Source organism: Eulemur rufifrons, chromosome 15 (assembly GCF_041146395.1).
Source record: "Eulemur rufifrons isolate Redbay chromosome 15, OSU_ERuf_1, whole genome shotgun sequence".
NCBI classification, from domain to species: Eukaryota; Metazoa; Chordata; class Mammalia; order Primates; family Lemuridae; genus Eulemur; species Eulemur rufifrons.
Window position 1 is genome coordinate 56,596,349 of NC_090997.1, and position 26,176 is coordinate 56,622,524.

Sequence of the window (26,176 nt, forward strand, 5' to 3'; positions counted from 1 at the left end):
ATGTAGTGGAAATTCCATCTCTACCTCTAGGCTGCCTTCAACTAGGTGACACCAGGCAGATAAGGATATATGTTGGCTCTTAACGTGTCTATTGGGAGGGATCCGTTTTTGAAGGTTGGGGCAGAAAACGGTTTCAGTTGTGCCTTATGTATATTTATAGTGCCTGCATTTACTCTCTTGCTGTTCCCTTGTGTGAAGCATTGTTTTGGTTCATTTTGACAGTATTAGATGAGGCACAATGTTTTAACCTCTTTTCTCTTGTAATTATATAAACATGTGCACTGTACACGGTGACCTGGGAATGACGATCAGAACATCTGTTAGGATAAGCAAAACGGTGAATGAGAGTTGATTTTGGATTGTAAAGCACTAAAAGTCACTCTTCTGATCTGTGACTTTATGCAAATGGGAATGTTTGAAAATGTTGCTGAAACCTGTCATTCTTTAACTTACCAGAGGTAAAAAGAGAGTCTGCTTTTAATTGTTCTCACATGGGTGCTACCGAGCTAGGAAGTTATTTGTCTTTCTTGGAATCAATTAAGTTAACTTTTATAGCAATTTGTGTAGTAGTTTAAGTATTCTAGAGACTACAGGGGAGTGTCAGTTTAAAGTAACTAATAATGTCAAGATAACCTCATAGTACCAAGACATCTCAGCAATAGTTCTTCAGTATGAAACGAGCATCACTTATATATGCCCTTGGTAAATTTTGGGCTAAGGAGACAAGAGCCATGGGGTAAAAATTAATAAAGTAAATATTAATATTAATATTACTCCCATCATTCTCTTCCCACAATTAATTTGTTGAAGACCCAACCAGGGGCAGGTAATGAGCTGACCTTGCAAAGGAACATCTGCCCATTCTTCTGATTCCTTGCAGACCTTCTGCACCACATCAGGATAGCCCATCTCAAGAGAATTGACCTTTCCCGGTATGAGCTTGGCTGCAAGCAGAAGACATTACTTTAAAGATTATTTTAAATTTACTTTTCATTAACTTCTTTTACACTGATTTGGTTATTTTTTTTATTTAATTTATTTTTTCCATTCAACCCACAGTTGGTTTCTAATTTAAACAACAAATTGATTTTAAATTGCTTAGCACATCTGAAGCTTGAGAGAAAATCTGAACTAAGCTCACTCATATAACTCAATAAATATTTGGAAAGTGCTATGGTGGGGGATGTAGGGAGTGAAAAAGTGGCATTGCCTCTGCCTGAACTGAGTTGCCTCTCTAAAACTAGGTTATTTTTTAGTTCAACTTTCAAGGTCATTGTTTTGTAAGGGTAAAGTGATTCATTTCTATAATACAATGATAGGCTAAATTTACTGAATCTCTATTTGGATATTTTGCTATGATTGAAAATTTCTCCCTTTTGGTTGGGTTCTGTCCAAACCCAAGAATCTATAGTTGTATAATCTTCAGTCCCAAATTGCTCTATTATTGAATTTTTCTGTCTTATATCTGACTTATTATTCAGATATATGAAAATTCATTGTATTTCCAGAAGTCCAGAAAAGAGTAATTATCTGCAATCCTGTTATTCAGAGATAATCCCCATTGTGTGTATTCCTTGAGACATATCTATTTTATATTTATATTTCTATCAGTAAATATATTGACATAACTAAAATGGAAAAGCTAAATTTTAATGAGATAGCACTGTTGTTCTAACAATCTTAATTTATTCTCTCAATGAATCTTCACAACTTCATGAAGTTGATACTTGTTAATACCAAAAGCATAGCATTGTTTTATTTTTAAAATAGAAAGATGTATAAAAAAATTGAGAGATTTGCCTAAGGCCACTCAGCAGAAAGGCTGAACTGGACTGTGACCTGAAACGGACTGACTTCAAAGCCCTTATTTTTAATCACTATACAATATTGCCTCTGTCTTATTAGCAATATATCCTGACTATTTTTCCATTTTAATAAATGTACATCTAAACAAACATTTTAATGATCACACACTATTCCTCTGGTGGTTTACAATGCTATATAGAACCAACCCTCAGGCGATGTACATTTAGATTGTTTCTATTTTATTTCATTATTAAAAATGATTCCACTATAACCGTTTTTGAGCATGTGTAATTTCTAGTATAATTTGTCTAACTCTTAAATATCTCTGTACTTTGCCTTTCTTGCTAATAGAAACTTACCCCACAGAATTACTTGCTCAAAGATTATTCCTGGATTCTGCTGGTCAATATAATTATATTAATATTAATGCAAAAATATATTCTGAACACCTACTGCATTACAGACAGCCAGCTACAAGCTGCAGATTCAATGTGGAGGAACTGCACAAGAGTTCACAGGTTAATTCTCATCAACTGATAAATTTTAAAAGAAATTATTGAAAAGTTTTGCTTGATTATAGATTCACAGTTTACTTCGCAGGAGATATTTATGAGTATTATCAGTTTTAAATGAAAATCTTTCACGTTGTGTGTATATGTGTGTGTGTGTGTGTATGTTGACTCACTCTCCATCCTGAACAGACAAAACACCATAGGCTACAGCTTCCTTTGACTTTGAGACATTCACTAAGGTTGTATCTATACAAAGTCAATGTATACTGCTTTGTTTGACAGTGTCAGGCCACTCTATTTTCTTCTCTACTCTGTCTCTGGATTAACTAGCTGGTTTTAAAGGTTTGTTCAGACTTTGCTCTTGTATCAGTTTTTGTGGGTATGCATCAGTTTTACATGCATGCTCACATATGTTTACATTATTTCTGCATTAGATCTCTCCTGGATGAACCACGTTATCTGCAATTAAAATTTCCACAATTATTATTTTTTTTGTTTTTGACATAGAGGCTTCCTCTGTCACCCTGGGCATCATCATAGCTCACTGCAACCTCAAACTCCTGGGCTCAAGCGATCTTCCTGCCTAAGCCTCCCCAGTAGCTAGGACTACAGGTGCGCACCACCATACCCTCTATTTTTGGTAGAGATGGGGGTCTCAAGCTTGCTCAGGCTGCTCTCGAACTCCTGACCTCAAACAATCCTCCTGCCTCAGCTGCCTAGAGTGCGAGGATTACAGGCGTGAGCTACCGCACCCAAACCACAATTATTTTTTGAGTTAGATGTTTGGAAAAGAAAAGTTATTAAACTTTAATGTTTTATTTACATGTTAACATTTTCCTTAATAATTTTCTACAGTACTTTTTCCCACATTGCTTTGGATTCTCTCTGTTTTTAAATTTCTCAGGAAAAAAAATACCTACTATTAGATGTTGAAACTAGTTCTTAAGAGTAAGGGTTTTTTTTTATGAATTCCAATTAGCCTTAAAAATATAGATCTATGTTCCCCAAACTGTCCTAATTATATTAAATTATTAAAAATAACTCACAACATTTTGTGATTTACAGAGAAGCCTGTAACAAATACATGAGGCTTTCTGGATTGCTTTCTGGATTTCTGAAAGGGACACAATCTGATCCACAAGATTCTCTTAGTTACCTGAATAAAGGAAAACATATAATAACCATTTAATCTATTTCTACAGTATTTCTTTTATATTTGTTGATATAAAAATATGGCTTAAATTTCCTTCTTTTATTTTCTGTAAATACATGCAACATTTTCATGTTCCCTCTCCATGTTAGTGGTTTGTTCTCCAAACATTTATTAAACGCACGTTATATGCCAGACATCAAGTTAAGTGCAACCAGTCAAAGACAAGTAAGTTGTCTTTGCTGTCCTCGACGAGTTTTCGGAGGAACCATGTATGGTAGCAGAAGGTTATGCCCCTTGATGCTGTTAGAAGTACTAGAAAAGAAGAAAGAAAAAGATTTTCTGAAAGGAAAGCTTGACATCTATTGAGAGAAGTTTGTGGAGAAGCGGGCTTCATGAAGGAGGTGATGAGATGTTATTAATGTTAACATGAATGCTAATATGTTTAGCAATCTCAATCTTCTTTAGGTCTAATGAATACTATAACTTTAGAAAGGAGAAAACACAAATAATTTGAATGATTTTAAGAAACTTTGCCAAAAATGATAGAAGTAAACAGTTATTTTATTCTTCTTTAGCTTCATGAAATCTAACTGCTCTTTCCAAACTCAAAACATATTTGCATCTATATTTTTATTGATTGAATTTAGTAATATTTTGATACATGATTTCTCAAATCAATATGTGTTACAAATGGAAGAGTGTGAAAGAGTGTTTCAGATTTGCAAGAGATTGGCACTTAACCAGATCTTCTTAAATTCAGAATCAGTATTCCTCCACAATTTACTGTGCAGTTCTTAAACAGTTTTAGAATCATGAAAGTTTTTTTAGATCTTTAATATCCAAGATCATTTCACCTGACCCCTTCATTTTGCAGAAGAGAAAATGGAAGTCTGGATAGTGAAGAGACTTGTTCATCCAATCACTTTTTGTCTTTTCATTTATCTGACCTATTTTCTAAAATGTCAATATAATTAAAGTGTGTAGTCTTGGCTTTCAAATAGTTGGTTTTATTTATACTGTTTATATGGTGATTATTTATGTGGCTGCCTTCCCTGTTATCTCAGTTTGATCAGTTCTATTTATATCTTGATACTATTCAAGCATCTGCCTTCCCAATCAGTATGCATTCCTTCTAGGTCTTAAATTGCTAACATTTAAGTAGCCATTTCCCAATTTTCCTCTCAGTGTGTAGTACATCTACTTTAAAATTAATATTATTTGAATGTGTAATTTTGAGGTCCTCCCTAGGATTTTAATGTTCCATTTGTAGAAAGAAAAATCAACACCTATTTTCCATCCACTACTGAAAAATATGTTGAAAACAGTAGGAGGCTTGTAAAGTTAAAAGCTTATTTATTTTTAAAATAAGAAAGCACATTTATATGCTACAGAACAACCAATCTTTGTGAAATGGTACCGTTAACACTATTTCCTGCCACTTGATTTTAGTTTACATATTGCATTCTAATTCACATTATTCTGGACCATATCAGCAGCTTCTTTTATTCAAATGCCCAGGACAAGTTTGAGTGGAATTGAATATGACAAATATAGGAGGATATATGCAAGGGTGCATTTAATGTCTTCTATAGTTGAAGAACTGCAAAGTATGCAAGAACTGCAAAAATTCCAAGACATTCTACAGACAAGATTTTTATTGGTCACATATGTGTATAGTTTTTATCTTACCTGAAATATTGACAAAGGTGTTAATTTGTTTGTTTTGATAAAACAACTTAGGACCATTATAGTGAAGGTTATTGTCACTAGAAATATGACTCAAAATACTGGAACCGGTATTAAATTAGAAATACCTGTTACTTTACAGCTCAAGGGAATCTAAAGCAAGTGCAAAGAGTGGGAGACATCTCTCAATGTGAAGTAGAGATCAGTTACTGCTTCTCCTCTGGAAAAGTCACACGTTACACTACGTGCTTTCCATATAATTGCCTTTTGGGGAGCTGTGACCTACTTACTTATTTTTCTATGGTGTGGCAGTTATTCAGGTCCATGTGTACCTGTGTTTTTCTACCTACATATGCTTAGTTAACTAAGTGGCATCCACCAACTTCACAAAAAATCAATTTCAGAATGTTATAGTCATACTTCATGAGGATATAATACTTTAAGAATTTGTTTTAGGATATTGAAAATATTTACCATTCAAAAAGAGGAAAGCTATTGCAAAAACAGCCAGAAGTTGAGGATGAAGAGTGGGAATATTGCCCAGCAGGAAGCAGTACAGTATAGTGATTAAAGGATCGGGCCTGGATTGGGGTCTTCTGTGTCCTGATCCAGTATCCATCACTACTGACTGACCTTAGGAAGAAACTCAGGATGCTAGACTTGCTGTAAGACCTTGCTAAAGCAGAACACAAATAGGCCCAGTAAAGCAGGTTATTTGGAGTAAGAATTAAATTATGTATGAGACTATGGAATATAAAGGAGGAGAACAATTCTTAGACTCAATAATATGGACAATTTAAATATCACAGTTATAGTCTGACTTAAAATATAAAATATTATAACAGTGGCTATATTGAAGAAAGAAAATGTGAGGCAAATAAATATTTGATGACTTTCTATTAACGTTTGTAAAGTATTTTACAAAATGTCTGATATAGAGTATGTTCTCAATAAATGTTGATTGTTAGGAGCTTTTTCATTCTTTCATTCTTCAATCAGAGAGGGCTCAGATTTGAACATCTTTCGTACTGATTTAACTTTCTTAAGAAAATTGCTTCAAATTGCAAGAGTATGCATCCTGATGTTTGAAAGGGATCTGGAACTGTGGGAACATAAAGCAGAGACACATTTAGTCCAGTGGGGGTTAGGCCCAGTGAGGAATGTTTTCCCAGAGGAGGTGACTGTCCCAAAAGCTCATAATGAGACAAAGTTGCAGATGTATATGTTAATGTGTGTGTCTATGTATGTATGACTCCATGTTTACGTAGATATGTAAGAAGGGACTGGGCTCCTGAGCAGAGGAGCCAAAATTGGAAAGGAATGGAGGCATTTGATCCTGGTTCATTCAAGGAAAGGTAGGTGGTTTAACATGACTGTGGGACTGGGAAAGTGAAAGCAGTAAGAAAGGAGTCAGGAGAGGGAGGTAGAAGACAGATTATAAAGAACCTTGTAAATGGCATCAACATTAAAAATTAGGTAGCCATTGAAAGATTTTAGGAAGTTGAATGATAAGATTAAAGTCGCCTTTTAGAAACATTGCTCTGGTTGCAGTGGATAGAGACTATGAAAAAGGATAGAGTAGGGGCCGGTATCTGTGAAAAATCCAGTGGAGATGCATTACTACGGTGTGGAAGACATGGAGCATCTGAACTGAGTCAAGCATGTGTAAAGGTCCACAGTGATATTCCTGTAAAACCGAGGAAGTCTTATGAACTGGAAGCTAGAATAATTAAGAGGATCAGTAGCTAGTTTAACAACAGGGAGAGACTCCAGTGGGGGTATCCACATGGTTATAATCTGAGACTTTGTCTTTAACTCTTGCTTATCATTTTTCTCACTTACTTGGAAATAAAAACAAGACTGAATATGACCTAAAGGCAGAGAAAAGAAACACCTTTCACATATCTTTGTAATATTAGTAACTTGCCTTAATACATTAGATGTTGAACAAATTAACAGTTGATAGAATCAGGATCCAAATGTTCTTAATTAGAACATTAAACTGACTGTAAATATTAATAGATGATATTAATCAGGGGCACATGTAAAAGAATCCAAAAAAAATAAATCACAAACATAAACTTTTCCAACAGGAGGCTTAAGATGAATCAGTGGTGTGCTACTGTACTCCTAAAAAAACCACTATTCATTTTATCCATAAAACATTAGTTTAGGGAGCTGATAACTCCATCATAATTTGCTTTACTGGGACCCACTTGGAGCATAACACTGAGCTGTGGGTACACTGGAGTGTGTTCAGAAAAAAAAAAACAATAACTAGAAAAATGAAAGGATCAGAATATCATGTGAAAAACAAGATTTGAAAGTTTTAAGCTCGATAAAAGAAATACAGTAGGAAGATGAAATCTGTTTTCAAATTCTGGAAGATGATCACATAAAAGTTGGGCTTAAACATATCTCAATCAGAACAAATGTTTAGAAACGTTAGAAAAACAAATGATGGATTAATACATGGGAGAACTTTGTGCTAAAGCTCTCCAGAGAGGTAAGGGACTGCCTTTGACGGAGGCCAACATATAGTTGTAGAGACATCTGAGTATCCAAAGGATGGGTGGACTGGATGATTTATTGATTGTGTGATTTTTAAACTCCTCCATCTTTATCACTTAGAGTAATAGGCAATTTTAGTGAACATATAAATCCTTGCAGATTAATTTAATGTTCATTTTGAGAGATCTGTTAAAAGCATGCAGTAGTAACAAATAAGCATAGGAGTTTTGTTTCTTTCTTGTTCTTCCTCCCCAAACTTTTAATGTGAAATGTTTTAAACATATAGAAAAGTTCAAGTAATAGTGTAATAAGTACTCATTTACTTACCACCTTGATTAAACAATTGTTAACATTTTTCAATTTTGCTTTTATGATACTTTACACCTAAACGCTTCAGCATGGATCTCCTAAGAACAATGATATTTTCTTACATAACCACTATGTCATTATTTTGCTTAAAATGTAAAAAATAATTCCCTAATTTCATTTAACATCCAGGGCTTTTTAAATTGGCCTTTGGGATTATATTGTTTCAAAATTAAACAACCTGGATGATTTTATCCTTTGGATAATTATTTGTACAAAATTAAAATGAAGAGGATACCTTTTGTATTTGTTTAGATAGAAAATAAGGTTAGCATAACATTTGATTGAGAAAACCAGTATATCTCCTGAGAGAATAACAGATGACATGTCATTCAGAACATCAATTTCTTTATTAAATTAAAAGTCTATAAAACACTGATTGTACCCACTTTAAGATAAGACCTATTTGAAAAGTCCCAGAGGTTAGATGTGATGTTGGTTGGCACATCCATCATAGGTTTATGAGTCATACAATCCTCTGTAGTAGTTAAAATTGATCTAAAAGAGAAAGACATTGGCTAGGCTTCAACAGTTGACTAATAAATCTTTTATTTCAAGTCTTGAATAATGATGTTCTTTTGTGAGTCAGAGACTATGATGGGAAATGTTTCAGCATTGGGTGTTCTGAGTAAAACGGGGATCCCTTGCCATTTGGTTTTCTATATCTACAAAACAAAGCAGGGCAACTATGCACATAGAAAACAAATGTCTCCTCTGCTTCTCTCCTTTCTTTAACAAGCCTATTATAACATGATGAGAACTGTTAACTCTTAAGCTTGGAAAAAGAACTGCAGGCATTTTATTGTTTGACATAGAGGTTATACGAGATGTGACAGTCCTTGAATTAAAACAAACAAACAAAACAGAGTAAGACTGTGAGCATGACTATCTTAGATGATTTTTTGAATTTGAAAAAGCTAAAGTGTGAGAAAGCAGTATATTTTGGTGTGTTGTATAGAGAATAAAGAATTCCATAATAACTACAAAGTAGTCTCTAGATTCTTGAAAATGTGAAACGGAGTAAATCTTCTTTCAAGTCTAGGGAAAGCACGTAGTATGGATTACTAAAGTCTGCTTTAAGATCATATAGTTCTTCTATGTTCTTTATTACTCTGGGGTGTATTTTATCCATTAAACATGATTTATAAACTGTAGTGTAGCAATTCTCTCTTCTTGGACCACATACTTATGAAATGCTACATACAATTCTGACACTTCATAATAAAAAGAATAAGTCTAGAGGTAAACAATTTTTATAGGAGTTACCCAGCTCAAAATGAATATTATTGTTCAAGCTCTAGAAAAAGTCCTGTTTAAAATCATGTAAACAATTATTCTTTTTCAGGTTCATGAACAGGTGCAAAAAGTGCTTTGCCATTCAATTTTTAATATCAATTTTAAAATGAAAGGTATACTTTAAAAATAAAAACAGCTGATTTCCTCCTCAGGGAATCAAATTTATGGACCTTATTTTCTGTTTCACAAAGAAAATACATGAAATATATACCCCCACAGTTTTGGGCCCATCTCAGATTATAGATAATTGTGAGTAAGGTGCCTCCCAAACAAGGCTCAGCCTACTTCCATGCTTTGGATTTGATCATCTCTTGGTTCTGAGACACCTGGCTGCCCCACTTATCCCCTTTCTTTTCTATCTTTTACCTTTCCCTTCCTATTGGTATTTTCCTCCTGCGTACAAACATATTACATCTTTCTCATGATAAATGAAACAAATGCACATTTTATATTCTCTTCTATCTACTCTCCTGTTTTCTGCTACTCCTTAACATTCTAGCTTCAGTTTTAAGAATATTTTATTTATTTATTTTGTTAAAAAACAAGATTAACTTAGGTCCATTGTCAGCTATTTAAAATAAATAAATAAATAAGCAAAAAGCAGATAATTAAAATTTATCAAATGACTATTATCTAAAATGAACCACAGTTAATATTTTGTTATGCATAAGTGCATGTAATAACTACTCGTAAAGCATTTTTGTCATCAAGTATATTTTATGGACTACATTTAAAATGGCTAGATGTTTTGTATTAATTACATGTATCATAATTTATGTACATAGTATCCTACCATTGTATATTTAGAAAATTTCTAATCATATTGTTCTTATGAACAAAGATGTGAACATTATTGTAGCTAAATCAGTGACATTTTCCTTAAAATTATGTCCTATAAGTAGAATAAGTGAATTCAAGTGTGTCCTATTTTTAAAGCTTGATAGATTAAAAATGATTTTCAAGAAAGTTTGTGTCAATTTGTTTTTCCATTCAATTATACTTTTTCTCACACCTCAACAAATTTGATCTGTAAAGAGTCTATCTCATTGTTTTAATTAACCTTTCTTTTTTTCTATTTTTGAACATTTTCATGTTATTGATTATTTGAATTTATTATTTAGGAATTATCTATCTTTGTTCTTTGCCAATTTTTCTATTGACCTTATATTTTTTGTTAGTTCTTTTTATATATAGAATATATTGACCCTTTTTAAATAATATTATGTTTATACTTAATATACTTTCATGTGTTTTCTTGTCTTCATTTAATCATATTTATATGTTTTATGTATAGATATTTTTCAAATATTGAAGCTATATTTCGTAACATTGCCCTTATTTTTACTGCTTATCAAACTTAGAAAGGCCTTAGCACTTTTATTCAATTGTTTATTAAAGTAAAATTTTGTTGAAGGATGATCTACATATACCAAAGTGCACAAACTGTAAAAAATAAGCTCTAATAATGTGTCCAAGCACCCAGATTAAGAAACTGAATATCACCAGCACCCCAAAAGTACATCATGTTCCCTTTACCACTACTTTCACCATCATGATTTTTTGAAATTTTTAAAAATGAAATCATACAGCAGTATTATTTTGTGTCTGGCTTCTTTAATTTAATCTTTTGTTTGTGAGAACCATCTCATGTTTCATGTAGTTCTTTACTGATACATGTCTTCCATGGTTCTATAAATATTATTGTACATGTTTTTTGATGAACATATGTATATACACATTTTAGGGACTATATATTTTGGAGTGAAATTTCTGGGTCACAGGATTTCTGTATTTTACATAGTAGAATACTTAGATACTGAATTGTTAAAGTAGATTGAGTCAATTTGTCTTTTTCATTTTAGCCATGCTGGTACATACGAAATTATTTTGAATCGTGGTTTTAATTTTCATTGTCTAGGCTACCCTTAACTTTATCGCTTTTCGATATGCTTATTGTTCATTTGAATCTCTTTTTTTGGAATGATTGTTCAAATTTTCAACCCTTATTTCTATTGGTTTGATTGCCATTTTCTTTTTTTGTAGATTTTTAAGAAATGGGTCCTTTCTGTTTCTCTCTTCTCTCTCTCTCTCTCTCTCATACACACACACACAAACACACACAGAGATGAGACAGAGATGAGATAACTCATCTCTTCTAAATTTTTTGATTAAGAAGTTTTTAATTTTAATGTAGTCTGTCATTTTTACCTTTATGGTTATGACTTTTGGTCTTCTTTTAAAGAAATCTTTTCTTAGCCCAATTTTTTCTTTGAATACCTTTATTGTTTTACTGTCACATTAAGTGTATGGTTGAAATTTTTTTTATATAATTATCTAAGTAATCCAGAAACATTTATTGAAAATACAGTGTTTTCTTTAGAACTGCAGTATTATCACTGATACATAGTATCAGTGACTATATAGGTAGAAAACTGTTTATGGATTCTATGTTCTGCTCCATTTATCTATTTTTCCCTATTAATTTTTGATCATATGCTATTTCATTATTTGTTTAGTATTTTCTCTAGAAATTGTAATATATATTCTTGAATTATTATGTTCAAAACAATTATTACTTTTACTTTTCTTCCAATATTGCTAAAACATTAAAATTCTTTAATTCTATTTATTCATTTCTTGCTTTTTGCATTATAGTTACCGTGTACTTTAATTCTACGTGTATTATAAACTTCATTAGTTATTACTATTATTTCTTTTTATAGTCAAACTTTGTTGATATTCACTCACCTATTTACACTTTCTTTTACACTTCACATGTTTAAGCATCGTAGTGTCTTCCCTCTGTTGTCAATTTTCTTCAGCCTAAAGAACTCCATTATTTAGTATTTGTTTTGGTGGAGGCTTATTGGTGATAAAGTCTTTCAATTTTGGTGTCTTCATTGGTACATTCAGGCATCATTGGCAAAAGACATTTGTATCTTTTCTTTACATATAATAAAATGAAAATGAATATTGAGGAAGAGTGGATATTGTAGACATTCTTATTTTTCTGACTTTAATGGAATTTCCATCTATCTTATTCTGATATATAACATTTACTGTTAATTTGTGATTTTTATCTTAGTAAATTGTCATTATTTATTTTCTAAAGGTCTTTTATTAAAATCAAGAATAATTAATGATATCTATTAAGTGACTTTATAATATTTAGTATGGTGATTGTACTGTTTTTCTTCTTTGACCAGTTAATGTATTGGATGCTATTCAAACTTTCCAAATTTTTAAATAGAATTAATAATTTTTCTCCTTCTAAGTTTGTGGCACCAATTCAATTTTATTTGGGAATCAATTCTTTACTAGATTTTTTTTACCTTTTGTGCACATGTCAAGTGTGGTGAGCTATTCAGGTTTTCTTTCTTTTCTTGAGTTTATATTGTTGGGCAGTTTTATGGAAGATATGTTGACTGAAAAGCTTGCATTACCTGGATGTTTGGATTTATTATATACAAAATTTTAAACTCTGGCTTTGGATCAATAAAAATTAATTCTTTTAAGTTAAGGTAGAAGTGGGTTATCCTGAGGAATAACAAAGATTTCTTTAAGTATTCAAACTGGTGAGAAACATGTAAAGTTAAATTAGAATTATTTATTTTGAAGAGAGATAAATAATGAAAAAGTTTTAATTGTCTATCACTAAATATTTATCCAATGTTATCATTGGGTCAAATATTGACCCAATATCATCAAATATGACCTTTATTTTATGTTTATATCATATGGAAACTATAATTTTGAACTGAGGAAAGTAGATGAGTCAGTTTTTGTTTTATTTTATCAATATGAAACAATTCATTTCTATAATTGACTCTTTATTCTAAATTAATTTGACAAGTACTGTGTGATTATTCAATTATTTTTCTATTCTATAGCTAAAATCTTACACTTCTAATTACATCTTATTATTGAAGTCATCATATCTCACATTTTAGGCAGTTTTGCATATTTTGCCTGGAGAAATTTTGAAGAAAACTACTAGTTTGTAGTGGAGCAGACTTTGAAGTCAGGCACAAGCAGATCCTACTAATGGCTCTATCACTAGATAGCTGTATGATTTTTGGCCATAGGAGTCTTTTCTATAAAATTATACTATTTGGGCTTGCTTTGAAGATTCAGTGTACACTTAGACTCTTGTTGACTGCTTACTCTATGGCAGCCACTATTCTAAGCATTTTGTATAATCTAACATTTAATCTTTATTACAACTCTATAGAGTAGCCTTCCTTATTATCCTTTTTTCTAGAGATCAAGAAGCTTAGACCGAGATTTTAAGCAACTGCTCAAATTTACACAGATGCCAAGTGACAGAGCCAGATGTAAACCCAGTCTGGCTTAAGAGCCCATGCCTAATACCACTGTTCTCCTCCATATATATGTGTATATATATTATACACACACACACACACACACACACATACACACGAGACATCTAGTTTGGTGCTTAACACCCATTAGAAACATAAATACTTATTATCCTTCTGTTTAGAATAAGCCACCAAAGATTTTACATATATTCAGAGTACTATTTCATAGTTAAGTTGATTGCTCCAGTAGCTACATCATCAAATTGATTAAAATCCAGAATGAGAAATATTTCAAACTGATATGCTATCAAATAATAAATTTTCCTATTTCTGAATATAAATTTGCCTTATCGTTGTAGTATTTTCTGAGTCCTAATAGTTAGAGGAATTGTTATAGTACTATGACTTCTTCCTAATTTATAATAGGTAGTTTGCTAATAATATAGTCACCTGACATTCATGTGTCAAAACACCTTTGATGAAGTATGAATTGCTATCTGGGGAACTGGCTTATCCAAGGGAGTTTAATTCATGAATCATTGTGCTGAGAGTACATGGTGTGCAATTTGAAAAGAAAGATAAATGTTCTTCATTTTAAAGTACTAGTTTCCTAAGGACAGAGGTTAGAGGGGGTTAGGTATCAGGTGCTCCTTCCTTTTATTCAATTGACCAAACCAACAATAAAAAAGAAACTCTTTTGGAAACAAAGGTCCCACATAGGTCTCTCTCAGCTGATGAAAGAGTAATGATATTAAAGAGAAGGAAAGCTGGGACAAGAATGAGGGAACTGGGCTGAGACAGCCAGTGAAAGGTGAAATTGAAGGGACATATTTTTAAGTTATACTCTACATTTTATGGCCAAAATTATATGCTATGGTGTTATTTGTTGATTAAGGGATTTGCATTGTTTTGGAAAGGTATCCTTCATAAATGTCAGTATCTTCTAAAATACTACATTGCTCTCTTTTCTCACATGTAAAATGCTGGAATTTGCAAATATTTTGGGCTTTTACCACAATAAGTGTCATAAAAGTTGTGCTAAAGAATTCTGATTTCTGAATGAATGCAGACAAATTTAATACAATTTTCCCAATGCTTAACTTTACAGTATATATCAATACAGAGGATCGATTACTCTGGAACCATGTGCAAAATTTTGGGGAGTAATTTTCAATACTTAAGGCAATATTGATACATACCTAGCCCCTGAAATAATTAATAGTTAAAGGAAAAAGGCAAAATCATAGTTATATCATGTTAAATTTTGGCAGCAATACTAAAGCAATTTTGCCAATATGGATTTATCTAAAAGGAACTATCCTGAAGTTCATAAAAAAAGTAAGCACAGATCCCATACACATAAATCTCTCTCACACATACACACACACAAATGCACACCTACACACACACTTTAAGGTACAGAAAACTTCTGAAATTTTCTCTATCTTGTAAGAATTATGTGATTATTCTCTTTGTTTTTGCTAGGTGGTATTTTTGAATATGTGGAATCTGGCCCAATGGGAGCTGAGGAACTTGCATTCAGATTTGCTGTGAACACAATCAACAGAAACAGAACCTTGTTGCCCAATACCACCCTCACCTATGACACCCAGAAGATAAACCTCTATGACAGTTTTGAAGCATCCAAGAAAGGTAATTGGTAGATATTCAACATTATGTTTTCTGGAATTCAAATTCTAGGTATTCTTAAGAGATTTATTAATTCCATCATATAGTTGATAAGTTGTTAGGAATAATTACATGCAAAATAATTACATGTACATTTCAAAATGCACATAAATTTTATCAGAGAAGGTAAAGTAATACAATTCTCTACTGCAAAAAGTCTGCTTATAACATGAAATACAATTAGATCTGTGATAGTGAAATTTTTTTCCCCACTAATCCTTCTGTCTTGTTACTGACTATTCCTGATTTCAAAAACTCACTGAAATAAAATAATATATATCAATGGATTTTACCAAGTTCTGCAATCAATTCTTATATTTTTATTAGCATTACCTAATAATCCTATTCTATTAATAATAATACTGTGGTTTCAATTTATTGACTACCTTGAAGTTTATGTGGTTCTAAGTGAATTCAAAAAGTCAGTCCAATCTTAAAATTTCACTGGAAATTTTTGAACAACCATTAGTTTATGTGTACTACATGCTTATTTTTTAACCACTTGATATTTCTTCTTGTAACTGAAAATAAATGGCTAATTACATAAAAACTGGATTATATAAAGAAATAATTAGAATACTTTATAAATTTTATTTCTTTTATTATGTTGTAACTGTTTTAAATGTGAATAATATGAAAATAATTTGTGGAATATGAATTTAATATTTATGTATCAAGGAAGGCATTACAAAAAACTATTATCAAAGCATTTATTTTAACCAAACAACAGTCTTAATAGTCAATGTGTTTGAGAGGTGTTTCCATAGTCTTATGTGGGTGATATTTTCTTATATACATAGGTGATCTCATAGTAGATAATCTCTTCATTTGAATAGTTAGTATTATGTAACAGAAATTAAATTTTATAATATAGATTTTCTCTAAGGAGGGGGCTTACAAAGTATTTGTTATAACTCCATATTTTTAAACAATGTTTTTTTTTCTGCAATGCTAATATAGTTTTACTAGCTACCTTACATTAATGGAAATGTATATAATTATTTATAGTTCTAAGTTGCTGCAATTTTTCTCTAAGCTCATTAATATTAATGGCAGCTGACTAGGTACAATATTTTCTGAGATGAAAGTATCTTTCTTTTCCCCCAGCAGCTAACTAGTGTTTATCAAAGCCATATTCTGCATGCCCTTTGAATTCATATCTTTTTGAATACAAATAAGTTTCCATATTTTAGAACCATGTCTGGGTGATAAAAGGTTTTGAAGGCTGAAAAAAAGGTTAAAGGTTACTGTGAAATACTACATTTGTCATCATAATTGCAGAATTAGTCATTAACTGCAAGACAAGTGCATTTGATTAGTGGCATAGTTCATGATTGTTTCCATTAGGAAGAAGCAGCTCTGCCTCTAATGAAAGCATTTTGACCAAAGACTATGGAATATAAGTACAGTATAGATAAAATACTAACAGATTTCTTCATGGTGATTTCAAAGTAACAATGTTTGTAAAAAACAACATGTTATTCTGACAACAAACAAAGTACTCTCCTGGGAATGCCTGAGCAAAACTTTGAGGTAATAAAATCATCTGGTTTCTAAAATATTATAGGAATTTGTGAGCTTTATCACTCATTAAAAACCCTTAGGAATCAAATCTATCAGTTGACTTTGGCCTGAAGCTAGGAAAAGCTTAAATAAGCGTATGAGTAACTTTCTTCGTGATTGTTATGGTTTGGACCTTATCTTGTGAAGCTCTTGTTTGTTGAGCTATTGCTGCTTACAGGTCCCAGTAATATGTAAAAAGATAATATAAGAGAGAGAACCCATATAATTTTTGAATTATATCAATAAAGGTATATATCAATAATGTTGTTAATGATTATGAAATAACTTTAATTTGGACAATCTTAATTTTTTTTAATTATTTCTTTCCAACACAAGAAAATAATAAGAAATTAGATGTTAAATTTTGATACTTTTTTCTTATACCTTTAATAGGTAATACTATTTTGCTCAATTAATGAATATTTTGATGTATTGAAGCTTGAATTATTGTTTGAATCATACATTATTTTAAAATGACTCCTCTGATAACTAAAAACTCTAATTCTTATTTGAAACACACCTAGGAATATTCTACAATAAATAACCTAACATAAGGTTTTCAGCTATCTTGGTTTGTGATTTGTCAAAAACCTAGTGAACAAAGATCTTTTATACTTAATGTATGTGAATTAAAATCCCATGTTGAGTGAAAAATTCTAGGGTCCAGCCAGCCTTTCTAGTGATTTAAAATTCCAATCATTTTTTTTTAAATATAAGAACCTATATATTTGAAAATAATTTATTTAGATCATACTGAATTTTTAAAGAATGTTTAAAAAGTGTTTTTTTTCCAACTAACATTTACTTAATTATTAAATACTTCCATGTTTAAGAATTCATCTATCACATTGTATTTTATGCAAAAAACTCTGAGAGAAAATAGCAGAATGTCTCACTCAGTAGAATTATAAACTATGTGTTTTGGAGGAATTGAATCTGAACAACCAGTTTATGCCTAAATCCCAATAACAATCTTTCTCTGTCCTGGTTAAATATTTTCAGTGATGGGTGAACAATCGCCTCTTGGGGAAGATGATTCCGTTTTCGAACATTTCTTACTTATCTTTAGGATTTTTTAAAATTTAAATTGCATCAAAATTCATGAGAAGCTTCTAACCAATTGTCCTAATTCTTCCTTTGTCAGTCAAATTAAAAAAACTTAATCTTCTTTCACAAGCCAGTTCTTCAAATATTTAAAGATAATTAATTTTCATGTTTCCAATAATTATTCACTTTCTGGGCCCAAAATACCATTTGCTTCAGTGTACCTTATAAAATGTCAAGTCTTGGAACAATCTAGTTTAATCTGAATACCCTCTAATTTGCTTATGTCTTTCTTAATTACTGCAGTTGTTATTGATGTGAATAAAATGTCCTACGAGTACATACATACTGTAAAAAAGAGTTTAGAACAATAAAAAAGACTTATAGCATACCAAAACCAAATATATAAAGATAATTGAATACTTGTCTAATGATTTTGGTGTATTTTCTATTCAATGAGATTAATCCATATGAAATCACCCCCTAAGAGCCATTGAAGATTTTGTATGGTTGGCTGTATGCATAACTTTACCTATATCATCAGATATGTGTAAATATTTAGCTGTGTGTGGCCATAGCTAATTGAGTGGAGAGGAGGAGGACCAAATGGCTTCTGATTAAGAATTTGAAAATGTAAAGAATGGTCAGTGAATTTGAGAATCAACACTATTCTCTCATCCCCTTCAAATAAACTATACTTTCAAAATGAGCACTCTTCCCTCCCATTAAATTCAAAAACGTTCCTCCTCTCTCTCTTTTCCTCTCTCCCTCCCCTGACATTATTTATAGAATTATTTGAACATTGAGCTGCAGGCATGTTGGTGAATTAATTCCCTTGTAACAAACTGAAAATGTTCAGAATCAGACAAAACGCGAAATTAGTGAAACACAGACGTTATATTAAAGAAAAACAAATCTTTCTGCAGGATGATACCTTCAGGTTTACAATAATAATGTGGTATCTGTTGGCACACCGGCATCTCTCCTCTCATTACTGACAGACTTCTATCTCCTCTTCAGCCTGTGATCAGCTGTCTCTTGGGGTGGCTGCCATCTTCGGGCCTTCGCACAGCTCGTCAGCAAACGCAGTGCAGTCCATCTGCAATGCTCTGGGGGTTCCCCACATACAGACCCGCTGGAAGCACCAGGTGTCAGACAACAAAGATTCCTTCTATGTCAGTCTCTACCCAGACTTCTCTTCACTCAGCCGCGCCATTTTAGACCTGGTGCAGTTTTTCAAGTGGAAAACCGTCACGGTTGTATATGATGACAGCACTGGTAAGAGAAATCAGTAGCCTTTGGGGCTATGCTTTAAATATACATAATGTTCTGGTGCACATTCCAGATTCTTACTGTATTCTTGTTTGTTTTGTTTTTTTAAATTAAGGGATAGAAAGACATCTAAAAGCACACACTCACCCTAATTTCATATATCCAAACAAAAAACATCTAAATCACATGCTTTTTTTCTGTATTTGTAAAATAAGCACTATTGTTTTTTGCTTTTTTTTTTTCTTGAAGGATCAGCTAATTTGAACTATAAATTAGACAAAGGATAGGGATAATATGACAAATAAAACTGGAATATTTATTCAAAGAATTTTTCTGCCAGGTAGTTTCCTATGGCAGTGATGGGTCAGTGAAATTTGCCAAGAAGTTTAGAATTTGGCCTTAACATTCCTTTAGGTGTTTGTGTGCAAAGAATGCATATGAAAAGTAATAAAATTCACACCTATAAGGCATGTTAAAATTTAGAAAGGTTTTTACTCAAATGTGGAACAATATCATATGCAGTGAAATACTTAAGTTTAGAACTACTTTTGTTTTAGACACCACTTGGAGACTTAAAAAATAGAATTTACTAAATGGTATTTATTTTGGTGTTTTAAAGGAATATTTGGTGCCTAGAGGTTGTCTGTGCTTTCTTGTTCTAAAGTATGTTGTTATTTATGTATATGAATGGTTATCTTGAGTTATCAATTAAAAACAAGTCTCAAGAGAAATATAAAAAAGTAAACAGCAAAAGTAAAGTTTTAATTTTGTTGGCAGTTATATTGGTGAAGCAACTGTATACTATTTTGCCTACTATAGTGTGATAATTGATTTTACTTTAAGATGCTTATCAACAATATAAATAGTGCTATTTAAGTTAGAATATAAAAACATTTTATTTTAGGACACTTCACTAAAAATCAAGTCATCAAGACTGAAATTCATTTAAATTTAAATTCTTTCAAAGTATGCCAGGAGCATACTTTGTTTACGCATGCAGTATATAGAACTTTGTACAGAAATTTGTCCAGTTGCCAATAAAATTGATCATCTGCAAATTGACAGATTGAAACTCTTCCAGGGGAACAGGAAACTGAGAACTACAGGATTGGAAAAATAATGAAAGTATTAATAATATCAAAAACATTTTCACTAAGAGTGAATCTAAATACAAATTAATAGACTAATTTTGTTTTTCTTATTAAAAATGTAGAATATAAACAATTTTAAATTAGAAATACATCAATAAGAATCCTTAAAAATAAACTAAGCATCTTTGATGTGTCTTTTAATTCAAATTAGACATATTAAATTTATTATATTATATTTTATTCCAAAATCATTACATTTTAGTCATTAATAAAGTTTTGCATGCCAAATTTTGAATGGCAGGCTCTATGTAAATGGTTTGTCTGGGCTTATGTAACGAAATAACCTAACACATCCTCAGTTACAAATTGATCCACTTATGTTTATGGATGGTCATATACAGAAATATATAAGTATAAATAAATATTCATTGGGAATCCATGGGTTATTTACTTCTCCATTTCTTCTTGATATAATTCAGATGTATGCTGGCCAGACAACATATATCTTCATATGTACATGCATATATACATACACGTCTATATGTTGTACATGTGATATTTTGTATTTATTTATTATTTTTTATTATTACTAAAACTCCTTATAAGAGGAAGAAAATTGGCAAATGTTCAAAATGTTTATGAACATACCACCTTTCTTCACTATTCTGTTTGTGTGGGGGGGGAGTTTTATTTCACACTTGGATCTTGAGTGATTGAATAAGGAGATAATAGGATTTGTGATCATGTCATATCATGATTTGGTAAGGTGAAGCTTCCTATATAATTAATCTGTCCCTGCTTTAAATTATATTCTAAATTGTATCATTGAGACAAATTTAAACAGGAAAATATATATAATAGTTAATTACATTTATATATTTTTATGGAGTCTTGGCCTCAGATTGAATTTATTAAAATACTTTAAGTTACTATTTAAAGGAAACTTTTCCACTCTCATTGCTTTGGAGGTATCATAGACACTTGAAAACTTCAAAGGTTTTTGATTATTTAAATAATAATGTTAGAGTAGTTACAGAATTATTCGTAGAGTTAGGGTGTCTTAAAATCTTCTGAGGAAAAAAATGTATTAATGCTCCATTTTATGTAACATTTAATTCAGTGAATATTGATCTATCACCTGCTACACGCTAGGGACAGTTATAGGTGTGATTGTATGCCAGAAAAGAAACAAAGTCCCAACCTTTGCTGAGTTTCTATTTCTCTTTTTAGGGACATGTGATTATTCATATTTTTAATATCATTTGTAATGAACTAATTGCATTTGTTACTGGCCATTTGTTGTCTCTTCTAATTTAAAGCACTTTTGAGAACTTGAATGTTCTTGATTATTTAATATGATAGAATTGACTCTAGGCAGCATAAGTTCCTTTGAAATGTATTCAGAAACATATAAAAGTAGACTTTTTGTCTTTTTGTTTATGTTTAAAAGTCTCAAGGTAGAATTTTAATGATAGAATTCAACAAAGAGAATTTGTAAACTTGTCAAGTGAGCAAGATGTATATTTGATGATGTGAAAGGAAATCTGATTATAGCTTAGGACTGAGAACTGAAGTGGGGAAAAACCCTACCTCATACCCAAAAAGATAAACATTATTGACTCTATTTTGGACTCATGTATCTGCTGCAGGATACACATATGCCATTTTATTTACGTTTCTTTTTTTCCTTTCCAAGTGTATTTATTATGTATGCTATTCCTCCCATTTATATTCATTTCTATTTTGTTATGTTGTCCAGTTTGATATATGGTAATTATACTTTCATGTAGTCTTTGTTCCCACCCCTAAAACAGATGGGATGATAGATGAAATATAGTGCTGGAGTAGGAGAAATTCTTAAAATGTTGTTAACAGGAGCTATTTATTTTTTATGATAATTAGCATTTGTTGTTGTCATGGATGAATGCTTTTAAACACCCTGAAAGTCTGTTATAGCTCTGAATGATGTCCAAAAATGATGGAAAAGAATTGGCTTCAGAAACAAAGCTGTGTTTCTGTCAGTCATTTTGGAGCATATGATTCATTTTAAATATAAACTAAAAATAAGTTGGATAGCTGTCAGCTTGTAAGCAATTCCAGGATAAGTTGTGAATATTTGCTTTAAAATCCTTGTGTTTTATCTTTGTTTATAGATCAGCAGTCCATTGACAAAAAACTCTGGACTGGTAAACAGAAGCCTAAGATTCTATTCCCAGTTTTGCTTCTAAAATTACCAGTACAACTTTGGATAAGACAAGAAGGGAATGGAAATGGCTGATGAAATGAACTCTAATGTACTGTGCTTTGTGGTAGTTGCTATCATATAAACTATTTCATTTAATCTTCAAAACAATTCTGTGAGCCCCAAATGAAATAGGTTATCACCTCATCATGTTTTCTTCCTCCAGTGACTGGCTCTCCTGCCCTCCAGCAGCCTAAGACAGTAATATGAAAGAACATTGTCCCCATCTCTTCTTTTCTTCAGCTCCACAATCAAACTCTAATGGTTGTCAATCTACATCTTTAAGATCTCTCCAGTCTATTTATTTTTTCCATCCTCTACCATTTCTTAGGTCAAAAATCAAAATATCTGTCACCTGGATTGTTAGTTACAGCCCCCTACCTGGTCTCCCTATTTCAATTCTGCATCCTGCTAATCCAGTCTCCCCACTACAGTTAATGTAATTTAAAAAACTAAAATTCTGACCCATTCCCCTCTGAAAAGCTTCTCATTGCTCTAAGGAGAAAGTCAAAACTTTTTGGGAAGCCTTATAAGGCCTGACGTGATCTAGCTCCTGTATCTCTCCAATGACATTTCAATCTAAATCCACCAATTATTTCTTTCAAATTGAGCCATCAAACTTTTTTTACTTGATGAAAATAATATTCTGTTCACCTGGAAAGCTTTCATTCTGATCCCACTCCTCCTAGCCACTAAGTGCACACATGCATATGCACCTTTGTAAACATACACTCACGCATACCATCTGTCTTAGATATCAGAAAGACAGACTCCACTGACCGCTGCTCCCAAGTCTGTAGTAAATTTCCCCAAATTCCCAAAGCACCGTGGTAACTCCCATGACCCCTTCCATGAGAATGCTCATCATACTACGAATGGCTTTTCTTGGCTGTATCTTTCACTGCATCAAACACACATCTGAGCAGGATGGAGTATAAAGCTGCTCACCATTTTATGACTAGCACTTAGAATATTGCCTGGTTCACAGAAGTACATTGATAAATATTTAAGGAATGAATACACGAAGAAGATGTTATTATGTGCATTGTTTAGACAAGGAAACTCCAATGAGTTAAGTAATCTGGATTAAATTCAGTTAGGTAGCTTTAAATATTTATCCTTGAATATATTTTTAACAATAATTTTCAGAGAAATATGTATGATTTCTTATGATTTCAAAAATTTTATAAGAAATCTAGAATGAATTGTACTTGTATCTGATTTCAACTGCAATTAAACATATATTTACTTATTTAAGCAATCATCTATCAAACTCCTACTGTATACCAGACACTACCTTAGGCAGAGGGGACAGGATTATAGATAAAACTGACTCTCTCCATGCTCGAAGGAGAGAGAGTGGAGGAGTGTTACACGTGATCAGGGCATTATTATAGTGTGGCAAGTGCAGAGAGAGTCAAGAAAATGATATTTTGGCAGCTCAGCAGAGGAAAGGGCTTAAAGCTGCATGGAAAGGACAGAGGAGAGTTTTGGAGAAAGTGACATTATCATGAAATTATCATGAAGGATAAGTAAAAATGCTTCAACTGGAGAAGGGGCCCAAGGGAGCAACAAGTACAAATGTAAGGATGCCTGAGGGAACCAGTTTGTCAGAAGAGGCCATACTGTGACTGGGGATCAGAAACATGGAAGACAAAGAATGATGAATGAGAGATTATAGAAGACTAGCATAGAAAATATCGCAAAGAGATTTTTACTATTTTACTATTCACCTTTTCTTGTCCTTTTGCTCTGGAATCTGCATGGTTATAGCCACATCAGAGATATCTGTGTGGTGTGACCCTGCTTTCCAAACCACCACTGAGCACCTCAAAGCTAAGCTATAGCCATCCGTTCCTTTCCCGGGAACTCAGAAAGGGACATAGAGGAAGGGACATGCGGCAGGCTGGACTATCACGGTTACTGTGGTCTTTGGTGTCAGATATTCCAGATTGAAATCCTGGCCTGGTTGTGTAATTTTTAGCAAGTTGCTTGACTACTAAAACCCTGAGTTGACGCATTTGCAAGGTGAGAATAACATGTACTTCACAGGATTGTTGTCATGAGTCACGAGATATGTAAAGTGCCTCATAAAGCAAACATACTAGGAGCTTAAAACTTGCAACAATATAAATGTGAGGTGTCACATGCCATTTTTACTTCACTATACTCTATGGAAAAGAAATTATTATTAATTTCACTTATTTTTGAAATAGACACGTTTATTGTAGGAAATTTAGGAACTACAAAAAGGTGTAAAAATAAGATAAAATAATCAAGGTTTTTACCATCAAATTAATCATTATTAAATTTCTTTCCAGTATATTTCTCTACAAATACATACAGTCATACATACATATATATGTACACACACAAACACACACACACAAATACATAAATAGTATGCCAGTTAGAGTTCTGGACAAGAAATAGAAGAATGCCTGGTTGTAATCCCACTTTTATAATATGAGAAAATTTAGATGCAATGATTTGAAGTAATTTGCCCAAGGTTACATAGAATGGAAGTAGTAGATCTAGGTTTGGAACCTAGACAGTCAGCTCCAGAATCCACTCTATTAAATATATGATTAAATACATGATTTTAGTTGTTTTGGTTTTTGGCTCATTTTTTAATCATTGTTTTAAGCAAAGGCATTTTTGTTAAAGGCTTTCTTACTGCAATGTGGAGAATGTGTTGGGGTTATTGAGGCATGGAGGGGAATAGGGCAAGACAAGAAGCAGAAGACTTTCTGAATTAGCCAAGTTGGAAAAGATAGCTTCAGTTAAGAAGGTTTTGATGGAATGATGCTGAGGTGGAAAATTCTAAAAAGGTTTAGTAGATACATATCGTGGGATTTTTTAAGTAGATAAGGGCAGGGGTGATGAAGACAGAAGATGAGAATGAACTCTTATGTTTCTGGTCTAGGCTACTAATGAGTGGCACAGTTGCCTAGAAGGGGAAAATAATAAAAAGAGACTTGGGGGAGAAGATATTAATAGTAAGTCTACTTCTTAACACGTTAAGTTTGAACATCTATAAAATGTTCACCTGGAATCATCCAGTAATATTAGAGGTATCATCAATACATTTTGAAAACTAGGAATATAGTATGGGCATGTAATGCTTTTATTGGCATTTTACTCTACCCTTCATTTGGACTTCTTTGTAATATGAGGAAATGAAGGACATTGGGGAAAAAACAATAAAGCCAAAAACAGGGTGAAGGTACTGAGAGTTTAGCATCATGTTAGTGGGTTGGCAATCATGGAGGTGATTATAGACATGAAAAGAAACTTAGGGGAAATAATGTAAATTATTTTATTTAAGAATGGAAAATCAGTCATCTTTTTAAGGAATTGTGATATTTAACAACTTGAGCCATGATTAAGTTCTATGATATGATCATAGGGAAAAAGCTAAGGCTTTTATCCTAAGAAAAAGCAAAAATGCCTTCTTTAAATACTGACTTTATTAATTTGGATGAAGTATATTTATAGACTTTGTGTTAGATATAACTGTGGAATTAGTTTAATAAAATGGGAAGTCAATTAATAGTAAAACAAATATTTTATTTTATCTTGGACGCTATATTTAAATAGGATAAAATAATTCAATAGAGTAA

The 26,176-nt window shown here is 32.1% G+C and overlaps 1 protein-coding gene across 5 annotated transcripts in view; it reads left to right on the top strand.

The window, feature by feature from the left end:
* Positions 1-26,176, top strand: part of GRIK2 (glutamate ionotropic receptor kainate type subunit 2) — a 611,565-nt gene that overhangs the window by 196,836 nt on the left and 388,553 nt on the right. For all 5 annotated transcript variants that reach the window (XM_069487353.1, XM_069487357.1, XM_069487354.1 and 2 more), the window contains exons 2-3: positions 15,138-15,305; positions 18,969-19,226. In XM_069487353.1, the coding sequence (XP_069343454.1) occupies positions 15,138-15,305; positions 18,969-19,226 (426 nt within the window). The remainder of the gene's footprint in view (positions 1-15,137; positions 15,306-18,968; positions 19,227-26,176) is intronic.